This window comes from Octopus sinensis, linkage group LG12 (assembly GCF_006345805.1).
Source record: "Octopus sinensis linkage group LG12, ASM634580v1, whole genome shotgun sequence".
Lineage (NCBI taxonomy): Eukaryota > Metazoa > Mollusca > Cephalopoda > Octopoda > Octopodidae > Octopus > Octopus sinensis.
In genome coordinates this window covers 59,729,996-59,746,163 of record NC_043008.1, presented here as the reverse complement: position 1 = coordinate 59,746,163, position 16,168 = coordinate 59,729,996, and the positions used below count along the sequence as shown (strand labels likewise).

The window sequence follows — 16,168 nt, the reverse complement described above, 5'->3', positions numbered from 1 at the left end:
TGGCTGGATAAGAGGGATGGATGAATGGAGAAGTGGATGGATGGATGGACGGACGGACGGACGGATGGATGGATGGAAAGTAAAGACCTTGGCTGGTTAATTTTCCAATTAAATTTTTATTATCAAATTACATGTTTACACAGTAGAATATTTTAGCTACAAAAGAACACTGTGAACAAGAAAATGACTTGAAAGAAAAAAAAACAATCAAAATAAAAGATACAAAACATAATTAAAGAAATACAAAAAGAAACTATGTAAAAAAAAAATAAAACATTTGAAAACAAATAAGGAAAAAAAAATGATTTTATTTGCAAAACTGCATTTTTTAAAGGTTTTATATTTTGTTTTTTAAATTTTTTGATTTTGTAACAAGATTACGGTACAAAATGTATCATTGAAGATGACCGAGAAAGAGAAAGAGAGAGAGAGAGAAAGAGGGAGAGACTACGAAATAAATAGTCAATTGTACTGTAAGGGATTTTCACATCAGTTGAGATGGTCCTCAGCTGTAGCACAGAAGACACCTGAGTCTAGGTAACAGCCATTTCATTGTACTCCTGTCAACCAGTCAATGCATACATGCCAATATATCTATAAGTATAATCTTGCTACGTCGATTCTTTTCTCTCAACCTGTAAGAAACAGAAAGAAAAAAGATAAATATAATCATCATCACGTACATATATTTTAACGTGTATAAGGAATCCTTTTTTGACAAAAATTAGGTTAAAAAAATATGGGAGTTTCTTATACACGGATAATATTATAATCCCTTACAAAACATTTTTTCCAAATTTTAAGCTCCAAAGATTAGGGATATCCTTTATACACGAGGGTTTCTTATACACGTTAAAATACAGTAGGTGCATGAAGGCACGTGGCTTAGTGGTTAGGATAATCGGCTCGCGATTGTAAGATCATGAGTTCAATTCCCAGTATTGCATTGTGTCCTTGAGCAAGACACTTTATTTCATGTTGCTCCAGTCCACTCAGCTGGGAAAAATGACTAGTACCTGTATTTCAAAGGGCCAGCCTTGTCACATTCTGTGTCATGCTGATTCCCCCTGAGAACTACATTAAGGGTATGAATGTCTGGGGAGTGCTCAGCCACCTGTATCTTAATTTCATGAGCAGGCTGTTCTGTTGAGTGGATCAACTCGAACCCCTGTCGTCATAACCAACAGAATGCCAGTATATAGGTGCAAGCATAGATGTGTGATAAGAACAACATGGTTCCAGGTTCAGTTCAACTGCATGGCACCTTGGCAAGTGTCTTCTACTACAGTAGATAAACAAAGCAACAGCAACATGTCAGAAACTATCAAAATGCTGGCAACCATTAACGTTATGGCATATACAAAAGTGTCAAGACTATTGAAAAGGTTGCAAGACGCAACAAAAATTTTAGGAAAATAAAAATAAGAAATAAGTGGAAATTTTACCGGTGAGTGTGTTAAATCATAAGGCACAAAAAGAAAATGACTCTCCCCAGACACAACAGAATATGCTTCAACACACGAACTCATATAAAGAATCTTGCAAACCAACTCCAAAAACGAAATATACAAAAAGAATTTTAGAAAAATACAAAACTGATATGAAATTATTTACAACATTATATGTATTTTTACAATGCATTTCATTCCTATTGTTTATATCTAAACAGGGGGAAATAACATACTCAAAACCATAGGAGCCCCTCAAAGCTATTGGTTCAGGGACCCCACTAGATCTAAATCAGGTCATCATCATCATCATTTAAAGTGCACCTATTACATGCCTGCGTGAGTCAGATGGAATTTGTTGAGGCAGGTTTTTCTACAGCCAGATACTATTGCCAATCCTCACCTGTTTCCAAGCAAGGTAACATTTGCCCATGGCCAGGCATCGTTTTCATGGAAATGGAAATGAATATATATACACCTGGCCAAGACACCATGTGTTAATACTGAACCAAGAATCACATAATTGGGAAGCAAGCAACTAAACCATAGAGCAATGCCTGCGCCTATAGAACAGTGTTTCTCAACCTTTTTACCCTTGTGTAACCCTTAAAATAAATTACATGTTTCAAGGACCCTGCAGAAAAAAAAATTATATACCATATCTTCCTCATATTTTTTTCATCATAGTTCATGTGTGCTGGTGGCACATGAAAAAACATTAGAGCGAGGTCGTTGCCAGTGCCGCTGGACTGGCTCCTGTGCTGGTGGCACATAAAAAGCACCATTTGAGCATGGCCGTTGCCAGTACTGCCTGACTGGCACTCGTGCCAGTGGCACATAAAACCACCCACTACACTCTCACTAACTACGTTAGGAATGGCATCCAGATATAGAAACTCTGCCAGATCAGATTGGAGTCTGGTGCAGCCATCTGGTTCACCAGACCTCAGTCAAATCGCCCAACCCATGTTAGCATGGAAAGCGGATGTTAAACGATGATGTATATATATAAATATGTGGTTGTTGTATTTTTTGGTAACATAATAGATTAGATAGGATGATGTCTATATTACAATAACCAATAATATATTGTGCATGTACAGCAATATTACAATCATGAAATTAGCATTAGCTTATCTCACCCTTTCTCGCAGAACCTCTAGGAACCTTTTGCAGATCCATAGGGTTCTGAGGAACCCCGATGGAGAAACGTTGCTATAGACCCTAATTCACTCAGAGCTACTGTAGAAAAAAACTTACCGAAGGTGTCATGCAATGGGACTGAACCATGAACCACAATGCTGGGAGGCAAACTTCTTAACTATACAGCTATACCTGACACAAGTCCAAATATTGGTCTTAAATTTTGGCACAAGGCCAGCAATTTCAGGGGAGAGGAGAAATCGATTACATCAATCCCTATATTCAACTGGTACTTATTTATCAACCCTGAAAGGATGAAAGATTAAGCCCAACCTCAGCAGAATTTGAACTCAGAACATAAAGACAGATGAAATGATGTTCAGCATTCTGCCCAGCATGCTAACAATTCTGCCAGCTCATGGCCCTCACAAGCCCAAATATTAACGGGCCAAGGTATGGTGATTTAACCCATAATCTTAATGATGATAAATAAACAATGATAATAGCAAAAAAATATTAATATTTAGGCACAGGCATGGCTTTGTGGTAAGAAGTTTCCTTTCCAACCACATGGTTCCAGGTTCAGTTCTACAACCTTGGGCAAATGTTTTCTACTTCAGCTTTGGGCCAGCCAAAGCCTTGTGAGTGGATTTAGTATATGGAAACTGAAAGAAGCCCGTCATATATACACACACATATATATATAGACACAGGCATGGCATTTGGGCATGTTCTACTATAGCCTTGGCCCAACCAAAGTCTTGTGAGGGGATTTGTCAGGCAGAAATTGAAAGAAGCCCTCATATATATATATATATATATATATTATATATATATATATATATATATATATACACATATATACAAATCATCATTCTCATTTAGCGTCTGCTTTCCATGCTGACATGGGTTACACAGTTTGATTGAAACTGGTAAGCTGGAGACTGTACCAAGTTCCAGTTTGATTTGGCATCGTTTCTACAGCTGGATGCCTTTCCTACCACAAAATAAGTAAGTCTAAGTGACCTGTCATGACCAGGATCCAAACCTGGGTTACCACAGCCACAACATTGGGTTCTAACCACTAGACCATCATGGCCAACAAACCACATATGTGTGTAAGCGTGTATGTGTTTGTCCCCCACCACCACCTGACAACCAGTGTTGGTGTGTTTATGTCCCCATAGCAGTTTGGAAAAGAGACCAATAGAATAAATACTAGGATTTAAGGGAAAAAAAAGTACTAGAATCGATTCATCTGACTAAAGGAAGTTCTTCAATGTGGTGCCCTAGCATGGCCGCAGTTTAATGACTGAAACAAGCAAAAGATAAAAGATTATTATTTTTACATTTTACACGTTTCAGTCATTTGACTGTGGCCATACTGGGGCACCGCCTTAAAGAAATTATCATAGCCTCTCCTTTAAATGAATATGAAATTTACCTTCACATAACGGCCGGGAGCCTGTAGAGGATGTTTGAATTCGTTTTGGCAGTTAGAATAAGCCATTCCAAGACCAGCACCAATTCCAAAAGCCACAGGCCATGGGCGACCTATCAAAGATATAAAAGAAAAAAATAGAGTTCAAATAAATAATGGTTTTTGTTGAAAATACTGCAAGATGAACAAACAAAATCATCATCATCATCATCATCATCGTTTAACGTCCGTTTTCCGCGCTAGCACAGGTTGGACGGTTCGACTGGGGTCTGGGAAGCCAGGGGCTGCACCAGGCTCCAGTCTGATCTGGCAGAGTTTCTACAGCTGGATGCCCTTCCTAACGCCAGGACAAATGAGGACAAATATCTGTCAAATGTAAATAATGTAAATAATGTAGTATTGTTGTTGGGGAGGGTGGTTAACACTCTTATAGATGAGACAGAGGCAACATTGAGGACTCGTGATATTGGACACCATACTTTCCAACATACAAGTTGACATACTCGGTTGTGAGGCACAAGTGAGGCTATATGGTAAGACACTTGCTTCCCAGGTTAAGTCCCACTGTGCAGAACATCAGGCAAGTGTCTTCCACTACAGCCTTGGCCAACCAAAGCCTTGTGAGTGGATTTGGTAGACAAACGCAAAAGAAGCCCATTATATATATATATATATATAATTATCATCATCATTTAACATCCGCTTTCCATGCTGGCAAGGGTTAGACAGTTTGACAGTAAGCCAGAGAGCTGCACCAGGTTCCGGTCCGATTTGGCAAGCCCTTCCTAACACCAACCACTTCAAGAGTATAATGGGTGCTTTGTACATGCTACCAGCACAGGAGCCATTTACATGACACCGGCAAAGGCCAAGACTACAATTTTATGGGATCCAGTTACATGACACTAGCAACGGATATGACTATGGTTTCACTCAGCTTGACAAGTCTTCTTAAATATAGTATATCACCAAAGGTCTCGGTCACTTGTCATTGCTTCAGTGAAGCCCAACATTTGAAGATCATGTTTCACCACCTCGTCCCGTGCCTCTGTGAGGCCCAAATACATATATATATATGTGTGTGTTAGTGTCTGTCATCTCCAACACTGCTAGTGTGCACTAAAGGTCTCTACTCTCGGCACAACAGCCAGGAACTGATAAGGCTTCCCACTACAAAATTTTTCACACATGTGCAGGAAGGGTGGCGTCATATCCCACCTTAAGGATTTTGCCCACATGGCATTAGTTTTGGTGGGGGAAAAATAAAGCTGGATACTTTTTGAACGTGACATATATATAACACAGGTTGTGACACATACATAACACAGGCTGCAACACATATATAACACAAGCTGTGACACATATATAATACTGACTGTGACACAGGCTGTGATACATACATAAGAAGACTGCGACAAATACATAACACAGCCTGCAACACATATAATACTGACTGTGACACATATATAACACAGGCTGTGATACATAACACAGGCAGCAATACATAACACAGACTGCAACACATGTAACACTGACTGTGACACATATATAACACAAGCTGTGACACAGGCTGTAATACACACATAACAAGGCTGCGACAAATACGTAACACAGGCTGCGACACATATATAACACAGGCTGCATCAAAGTTTCTGTCTTCTCTCATGAGACATTGGTCAACCTGTGACTATAGTAGAAGACACTTACGCAAGATGCCACACAATGAGACTGAACTTGAAACCACATAGTTGCAGAGAGAACTTCTTAACCATACAGCTATGCTTGCACCGTTTTATTTATTATTTTATGGTTCCTTTGCATTATTTCCTGCACAGACACACACACACACACATATACCAGCACTGGAACTTAAAAGCCATTTACCAAAACTACCACACACAGATTTACATACTAACATAAACAGACACACACAAACTATAAGGTGTGGCACCCAGCATATCCAGTGTAGTAAGAACTTGTATGTACACATGCACTCACAATTCAACCCTTGACGATCTAAATCCAGTCAACCTATGAACAGGACCCTGAATTAGATGAGCCTTCCATGGCACCTCTTGCTACCAGTAAACATATACATTTTGCATAATACATGTGTTGAGTTCCTTCCTGTAGTATAGACTTCTCAGCAGCCTACTGGTCATCATCATTCTTTAACAAACGTCTTCCATGCTGGCATGGGTTGGATGGTTTGACCAGAGCTGCACTAGATTCCAGTCTGATTTGGATTGGTTTCTGTGGCTGGATGCCCTTCCTAATGCCAACCACTTTACAGTGTGTGCTGGGTGCTTTTAATGTGGCACCAGCATGTTCCATAAATATTTTATCTTAGTGGAGGTTGCCAGTCAGTTACATCAACCCCAGTGCTCAACTGGCACTTATTTTAATAAGGCGGCGAGCTGGCAGAAATGTTAGCACGTCAGGCAAGATGCTTAGCAGTATTTCATCTGTCTTTACGTTCTGAGTTCAAATTCTGCCAAGGTTGACTTTGCCTTTCATCCTTTCAGGGTCAATAAATTAAGTACCAGTCGCCTACTGGATGAGAGCTAATCGACTACCCCCCTCCCCCAAAATTTTGGGCCTTGTGCTTAGAGCAGAAAAGACTTATTTTAATGACCCTGCAAAAACAAAATGCAGAACATGAACTCAAAATGGTAAAGACAGACAAAATGCTACTCAGAATTTTGTCCAGCATGCTAACAATTCTGCCAGCTAACTGACCTCAAGGAAATGGTAATAATTGGAGGGCGGCGAGCTGGCAGAAACGTTAGCACGCCGGGCGAAATGCTTAGTGGTATTTCGTCTGTCGTTACATTCCGAGTTCATCCTTTCGGGGTCGATAAATTAAGTACCAGTTATGCACTGGGGTCGATGTAATTGATTTAAGCCCTTTGTCTGTTCTTGTTTGTCTCCTCTATGTTTAGCCCCTTGTGAGCAATAAGAAATAAGGAAGTGGTAATAATGGGAAATAGCATGCTGGGAAAAATTCTCAGCAGTATTTCATCCATCTTTACATTCTGAATTTAAATTCTGCCAAGGGTGACTTTGCCTTTCATCCTTTCAGGGTTGATAAAATAAGTACCAGTGAAGTACTGAAGTCAATGTAATTGACTAGTGCCCAGGGTCAATAAAATCGTTGGCGTCGGCGTCGGCGTGTGGCGTTAGTGGTGGCGTTTAACGTCCGTTTTTCGTGCTAGCACAGGTTGGACGGTTCGACCGGGGTCTGGGAAGCCAGAAGGCTGCACCAGGCTCCGGTCTTATCTGGCAATGTTTCTACAGCTGGATGCCCTTCCTAACGCCAACCACTCCGTGAGTGTAGTGGGTGCTTTTTACGTGCCACCGGCACAGGTGCCAGGGAAGTCTGGCAGCGGCCACGATCAGTTGGTACGTTTTACGTGCCACCGGCACGGAAGTCACTCAAGGTGGCGCTGGCATCGGCCACATTCGGAAGGTGCTTTTTACGTGCCACCAGCACAGAAGCCAGTATAATTTGTTCTAGAACACTGGGATTGTTCTAATGACTTATCCCCACCCCCAAAAATTGCTGGCCTTGTGCCAAAATTTGAAATCAATAATGGGAAATATACTTACGCTTAAACAATGTCACAGAAAAAATAATTCCCAATCCTAGACCAGTTGCTGTAAAAGAATGAAACAAAAAACATTAAGTATATTCTTTTAATTTTCATAAAATATCAGATCATTTCAGTTCGAGTAATAAAATGGTAAAACAAATTCAAATACCTCCAAACTTCCCACTAAAAACTTCCAAAAGAACTCCAGCTTAGTTCCAATTTCATGGCAATAAGCCATCATTATCATCTGTCATCATTTTAATGTCCACTTCTCTGTTCTTGAATGGATCATATAGAATTCACTAAGATATATTCTCTATAGCCAGATGCCTTTCTTGTCATCAATCCTCACCTGTTTCCAAGCAAGGTAATATTTCCCCCATGACTGGATGTTTTTATCAAAGAGCTGAAATGAAGGGCACTGCTTGTATGATGGTGATAACTATTTTTATAATTTGTTCTAGAACGACCCTGAGAAATATCCTTATCGGGTAAGGGTAAAAGGGTGAAGATCCCTTTCGGTCATGGATGACCATAGGATTGCACCTAGAAAGTTCCCTTCCAAGACACAAGTCCAGGCAAGGTTGTTTTATGGAAGACCAGTAGTCACCCATGCATACCAGACTCCCCTCTCCATGCCATTGATGTTATCCAAGGGAAAGGCAAAGGCTGATGCAGTTTTGCACCAGTGATGTCACAACTCATTTCTACAGCTGAGTGAACTGGAGTAAAATAAAATAAAAGTGTCTGGCTCAAGAACGCAACACACAACCCAGTCCAGGAATCGAACTTACTACCCAATGATCGTGAGCTCGACGCTCTAACCACTGAGCCATGCAACCTTCACACAGTATCACAATATATCATTATCACCGGTATAAAAATGTAATACCCTTGATTTGAAAGCAGTCTGATAAGTGGCAAGCATGAAACTCTCAGCCCATAAGTCACTCTGTAACTTCTGCCAATTATTAAATAAAAGAAAATATACTCGTGATATGAGTTCTATTTTCCTGTTTGCTTCACCAAACTTTTGTTATATATATATTGCCACAGCAGAATCGATACTGGTGCTCATGCCACATTAAAACACTGGTGCTGATGTCACATAAGGAGTGTCTTGTACACTCTGTGAAGTGGTTGGCATTAGGAAGGACATTCAACCATAGAAACCATGCCCAAACACACAATGGTGCTTGGTGCAGCCCCTGGCCTTACAGGCTCTGGTTAAACCATCCAACCCATAACAGCATGGAAAACAGACATTAAATGATGATGATGATGATATATATAATGCGCACACACACACACACACACATTTCTTTCAATTTCCACCAACCAAATCCGCTTTGGTCAGCCTGGGACTATAGTAGAAGACCCTCACCCAAGATGCCACCTAATGAGATTGAACCCGAAATCATGTGGTTAGGAAGCCAAATTCTCAACCACACAGCCACCTGCACCAATAAAAAATTAGTCAGCCCTGGATACATTCCTGGTCTATCAGACTTCATTACCAGAAACTCTGGTCATCATTTGAAGCAGTGATCAAGCAGACCTCTTTCCTGCTTTTAAGAAAGCAAGAAGTCATTTGAGGGTTATTCGGTTGATATTTCTAGCAGTTTCAGCACCTACATAGAGGTACTCATAGGCTCATTTGGTAATTATTACCAAAAGGTAGGGGAAGCAATTTGTTTAGAATCATGTTTCCTGCCCCAAAAATACAAAAAAAAAAAATACCTGCAATGAGTTTGAACTTAAGACCTATGAATTATTACCATGTAATTATATTTGTTTAAATTTTTAGACACAAAACTGCCTGGGACCATCTACGGTTCTAGGATACAAATTTCCTATTTTTCAGTTATCTCAGTTAAAATCTTCCAGCCAAGTTCTATGTTAATTTATGTTCCAAACGGCAACCTAATAACGACAAAAGTTATTTTACAAAATTCTTCATTGACATATAGGCACAAGCATGGTTGGGTGGTAAGAAGTTTACTCCCAACTACATTGCACCAGGGGAAAATGTCTTCTACTATCACCTCAGTCCAACAAAAGCCTTGTGAGTGGATTCAATAGATAAAAACTGTATAGAAACCCATCATATATATATATATATATATATATATATATATATATATATCAGGGCGCCATAATAGATCGTTAGCTCCTACACGCAATTTTTTTCTCTCCTTGTTTTTTTCTGTGTATCTTTCTGTCGAAGAGCGTAGGCTCGAAACGTAAAAGACTTTTTCTATTTCTATTCCTGAGCGCTATACTAATACATTTGTTTGTTTGTACTCCACCTGCCTTCATCTTTTGTTTATTTTCGTAAACTTTCCCATTATATGAGACCATCTTTGACCATGACTGACCATGGGATTGCACCTAGAAAGTTACCCTCCCAGGCACAAGTTTGGGCAAGATTGTTTTATGGAAGACCAGTTCAATTCCCAACAACACCTTGTGTCCTTGAGCAAGACACTTTATTTCATGTTGTTCCAGTCCACTCAGCTGGCAAAAATGTGTAGAACCTGGATTTCAAAGGGCCAGCCTTGTCACACTGAGTGTCACATTGAATCTCCCTGAGAACTACATTAAGGGGTACACATGTTAGTGGAGTGTTCAATCACATGCACGTTAAATTCACGAGTAAGCTGTTCTGTTGATTGGATCAACTGGAACCCTCATCATAATAAACAAAAAGCCAGTAAATAATTTCACATTTGCATTATACATTACAATGTAGATGTGGTAAGATGAGGAGAGTGGAGGTGCGTGGCTTAGTGGTTAGGGTGTCAGCATCATGATCGTAAGATTGTGGTTTCGATTCCTGGACCAGGCGACGCATTGTGTTCTTGAGCAAAACACTTCATTTCACGTTGCTCCAGTCCACTCAGCTGGCAAAAATGAGTAACGCTGCAATGGACTGGTGGCCCATCCAGCTGGGGAACACATACGCCATTGGAACCAGGGAACCAGGCCCAGAGCCTGGCTAGACTTTAAAAGGGCACATTTATTTTTTTTTTTATCTAAAAGATGAGGAGATAACCTTCCACTAGGATTAAAATTAGCTCATGAGAACTGTAATCTTTACTTGTCAGGGCATACATTAAATTTCAAAACACCAGGAAATACAGTAATTAAAATCCTAATCATTATAATTTGTAGTGGTAATAGTAGTAGCCTTGACTGAGCAAACTTATGCTCAAAGACATTCTGGCCATAACTATCCTATATTTCATTGCAGGCATAGAGTATAAGGACCTCATAATCTAATGCATTCTTTCCTTTCATAAGAAGGTAGACACCGAAGAATTTTGAACTGTTATTTCTAGTAGACTGAGCAAGTGCATAAAGCATCTCTCACTGGATCATTATCATTATTATATGGTAGTGGATTTACAGAATGACTGAACTGCATCTCAACTTTTCCTTTCATCCATCAGAGGTTGATACAGTAAATGGGAAACAAGTATTGGGAGTGAAGGAGAGGGGATATAAATGGCTATCAATCCAATACATACAATGTATGGCCTTGTGGATAAAATCTTTCGTCCTTTTTCAAGCCTGGCCAGGTTCATGGGCCTGGTTTCCCGATTTCTATGGCGTACGTGTTCCCCCCAGCTGGACGGGACGCCAGTCCATCACAGCATTACCCAAAAAACAGGAAGAAAGAGTGAGAGAAAGCTGAGGCGAAAGAGTACAACAGGGGTCGCCACCACCTCCTGCCGGAGCCTCGTGGAGCTTTAGGTGTTTTCGCTCAATAAACACACACAACGTCCAGTTTGGGAATCGAAACTGTGATCCTCCGACCGTGAGTTCACTGCCCTAACTACTGAGCCATTGCGCCTCCTTGGATAAAATAGAAGGTGGTAGAAGTAGTGGGGTTGATGGTATCAACTAATTCTCCTTTCCTCAAAATTACTAGCCTTGAACCTAAATCAGAAACCAAATACAGCAAGTAGGTAGAATTGGTACTGACAGTTTTAATATTCACACCCTGAAAGAATGTCAATAGAATCGCTTTGCAGTATTTGTCCCAGTTCTTTACAATCGGAGTTCAAATCCCACAGAGGTCGACTTTGCCTTTCATCCTCCCCAGGATCAATAAAGTACAAGTCTAATACTTTATGGTGTTGATGGTATTGGCTAATTCCCCTCCTCTCAAAATCGCTGGCTTTCTGCTTAAATCAGAAGCAATAAATATTATTATTAAAGTGACGAGCTGGCAGAAACGTTAGCACGCCGGGTGAAATGCTTAGCAGTATTATGTCTGTCGCTACGTTCTGATTTCAAATTCCGCTGAGGTCGACTTTGCCTTTCTTCCTTTTGGGGTCGATAAATTAATGACCAGTGAAACACATGTAATCGACTGGCCCACATCTCCACCCACCCAATTTCAGGCTTTGTGCCTATAGTAGAAAGGATTATTATTATTATTGTTTAGGCGTTAGCACGCCAGGCAAAATGCTTACATTCTGAGTTCAATTTCCGCCTTTCATCCTTTCGATAAAATAAGTACCAGTTGAATATTGGGGTTGATGTAATAAACTCACCCTCTATCCGAAATTGCTGGCCTTGTGCCAAAATTTGAAATCAATATTATTATTATTCTAACTGTCTCGTTACCGTGCCGGACAAAGTTTTTATCGACAGTTTTTTCCGGTTTTGCAACCACAAAATCTCATGCGTTTAATAGAAAGAATTACAGATGTTAGGACAGTCGAGTGGTAAAAGAGTTAATGATTTAAATAAACACCTTTATGTTCTTAAATATTTTCAGAATTATTCAGAACATTTAGATTGTGTACTTCATAAGAAAAATAGGGGTTAGGCATGGTTAGGCCTTCCAAAATAGGCATGGAAGGGCTAACTAAAATACTTATTTATTCACCTTGAAAGAAGACCATTCAAATTCACTTTAAACCATCGATAACGAAACCTCGATACCGGACTTAAAAATGAAAACATTTCAGATATTAAAACTGTGAACAATATAGGGGTGAGCATGGCCCTTGAACACAGGTGAGACACGAATTTGTGATGAGGTGTTCTAAAATTTTCGACGAGGTGTCTTAGCTTCAAAAAATAACAAGTAAAGCTCCCTCGTGTTATAAACTCCACCGTTTAAAACCAAAAAAAAAAAGAGAGAGGAATCGCTAAATTGGGTAGTCATAGATACACTTTATCTGAAAGAGAAAAACGGACAGGATCGTTACGGCTGGAACGCCTTCGATCACTAGTTTGACAGTTCAGTCACGACTGACAGTTGTGTAAATAATAATATATCGTTGTTAACAAAACAAAAAAAAATCTATGACATTGGATGTGAAATGTACTTTTGTACTTGAATTATAAGAGTTTGCTAGCGAAAGGTCGATCCGTTCGAATGATTCATTTAAAACAACGTTAGGACGATATGTAGATTAGTGTATATTTAAACAGCTTGCTCGTTACTCACCTGTTTTGATCATAAGATCAGAGACACACTGGTCAAACTTGAGACCAAGGACATTCTCCGATGAAGCTTCTTTAGACATGTTTGATCGCCGTTCCTCTTCAATTCCAGACAAGACGAAAAAGAATACAATAAGGGGAGATAATTAACAATACTCTCTTTCTCTTTTACTCTTTTACTCTTTTATTTGTTTCAGTCATTTGACTGCGGCCATGCTGGAGCACCGCCTTTTTTAATCGAGCAAAATCGACGCCGGGACTTATTCTTTTGTAAGCCCCCCAGTACTTATTCTATCGGTCTCTTTTGCCGAACCGCTAAGTAACGGGGGACGTAAACATACCAGCATCGGTTGTCAAGCAATGCTAGGGGACAAACACAGACACACAAACACACACACGCATACATATATATACATGTATACGACGGGCTTCTTTCACGCAGTGGGACTGAACCCGGAACCATGTGGTTGGAGGACAAGCTACTTACCACACAGCCACTCCTGCGCCTATACTTATATTTATTTTTTATCTTTTACTTGCTTCAGTTGGTGGATTGTGTCTGTAGGTAGAAGCCCAGTTGAAGGGTTTCGTCGAACAAATTGACCCCCTCAACACCTACTCAACCTGTACTGATTTTCTAAATTTTGTCGTAATTCGATAGGAGGATCTTTTTGCTGAACCGCTAGCGCACGGAGATGTAAACAATCGAACACCGGTTATAAAGCAATGTAGGACAAACGGTAAAATTACAGAGTAACAAAGTACATAAATACACAAAAAATACATAAACATGCATACACACACACACACACTTAATACACATAAGCGACTCAGCTGGGAAAAAATTAAAGAAATAAAAAATTTTGTACTTAAATTGCCGAACAAACACTCATTATCCCTCTACCGTTATCGAAAAAAATACCATATATATATATATATATATAAGGGTTTTCAGTTTCTGTCTACCAAATCCACTCACAAGGTTTTGGTCAACCTGGAACTATAGTGGGAGTCACTTGCCCAAAGTGCCATACAGTGGGACTGAACCCAAAACCGCTTGATTGGAAAGCAAGCTTCTTATCACTTATATATATTAAGTGCGTGTAAATAGATAGATAGGTAGATAGATAAATAGATAGATAATTTTTAAAGAATTATTTCCCCTTAAATTTAATGTTAATCAAAACCACTAGTTTAACGCAGCGTGATGGATCAATTTGCTAGAAATAGCAGCCAACAGAGCAGCCTCCGCGTTTTGAATTGATTACATATATATATATATATATATAAATATGAATAAATAAATGGAGTTTAACGCAGGTGTAATCAAATATTTTTACTTTCGACACATGTTTCGAAAATTCCACTGATACTATTCAAAAGAATAAATATATTATTCAAAATATTCAACGTAAACACGAAGTTTCTACCTTTATAAACAAGGAGTTACAACACCTTTACTTGTGAGATTTTTGCTGCCCTGGTAACTATTTATTTTTTTCCGTGTTAATTGTTAACAAGGTAAAAATACACTCATCTATTTATAAATAAATATATATATATATATATATATATATTTATATACAGGTAGGTAGGTAGGCGCAGGAGTGGTTGTGTGCTGAGTAGCTTGCTTACCAACCACATGGTTCGGGGTTCAGTCCCACTGCGTGGCATCTTGGGCAAGTGTCTTCTACTATAGCCTTGGGCCAACCAAAGCCTTGTGAGTGGATTTGATAGACGGAAGCTGAAAGAAGCCCGTCGTATATATGTATATATATGTATATGCATGTGTGTATGTGTCTGTTTGCCCCCCCCCCCATCACCACCACCACATCGCTTGACAACCGATGCTGGTGTGTTTACGTCTCGGTAACTTAGCGGTTCGGTAAAAGAGACCGATAGAATAAGCTTACGAAGAATAAGCTCTGGGGTCGATTTTCTCGAGAAAAGGCGGTGCTCCAGCATGGCCGCAGTCAAATGACTGAAACAAGTAAAAGAGTATATACACCCAAGCCTATTCCCCATTTTTTTAGGAGGGTGTAGCCACAACAAGATACACATCAGGCATTCCATTCATTTCTCATCTCAAAGGGGCGGGCCCCGTTCTATGCTCGGGTCAAGGCATAGAACGCGACCCCCAATATCAGCAGCGGGGCCCGACGGCATATGCTGATCTACCCCCGCCGCATCATGCTGGTTCCGTACCCCTTGGAGCCACATTAAAATTCACTCATCCGTCCACAAACATTCTCCAAGCTTTCCTATCATTTATAAACTCTCTTGCCTCTCTCGCTCCAGCACCTCTAACCACCAAAGCTTCCCTCACTCCACCCATCCACACAAACCGAGGTCAGCCTCAGGTTCTGCTGTCTATCACTTCAGTCTTCATCTCTCTCCTTACCATCTGCTCCTCATCCATCCTCTCCAAGGGGCCAAACCACCACAACATTCGTCTATCCATTTTCGTTACTAGTTTTTCTCTCATTCCAGCTCGCCTTCGCACCTCCTCATTCCTCATCCTGTCCATCCGTGTCACACCAACAATAGCCCTCAAACATCTCATCTCAAACACATCATCTAGTCGCCTCCTTTCCGCCTTTTCAGCACACACCCCCCCCTAACTCTGCACCATATAACATTATCGGTGCAATCACGCCCTCATACACACCTGTTTTCACTTTCATACTCAATCTATTATTTCTCAGCATACCTTTCACAACTCCAAGTATCTTACTTCCCTCCCTCACTCTGCATCCCACTTCCTCAATCAACCCCCATCCACCGTCACATGTGACCCCAGATACTTAAAAACACTCACCTCCTCTTACATCTCACCATTTATATTCACATCCATCCCACCAGCCATTCCATCTCTCGAACATCTCTTAGTTATATTCATTTTCACTTTCAGTTTCCTCCTCTCACACACTCTGTCAAACTCTACCACCAGTCTTCTCAGTTGCTAAACCGAATCCGCCACCAGTGCTGTATCATCAGCAGACACCAACTGACTCATCTGCCATTTTTCTCCCTTTTCTCCCACCATTTGAGGTCCCCTACCACGGGTTCTAGCATTTACC

General features: G+C 40.2%; 1 protein-coding gene across 1 annotated transcript; it reads right to left on the bottom strand.

Annotated features, from left to right (window-relative positions):
- Positions 1-334: 334 nt before the first annotated feature.
- Positions 335-13,244, bottom strand: LOC115218055 (MICOS complex subunit Mic10). The gene is made up of 4 exons (XM_029787821.2): positions 13,093-13,244; positions 7,642-7,689; positions 4,036-4,145; positions 335-635 (listed from the first exon to the last, which is right to left on the bottom strand). Exons 1-4 carry the CDS (start codon positions 13,169-13,171, stop codon positions 612-614), a joined length of 261 nt encoding a protein of 86 aa, XP_029643681.1. The 5' UTR covers positions 13,172-13,244; the 3' UTR covers positions 335-611.
- Positions 13,245-16,168: the final 2,924 nt, after the last annotated feature.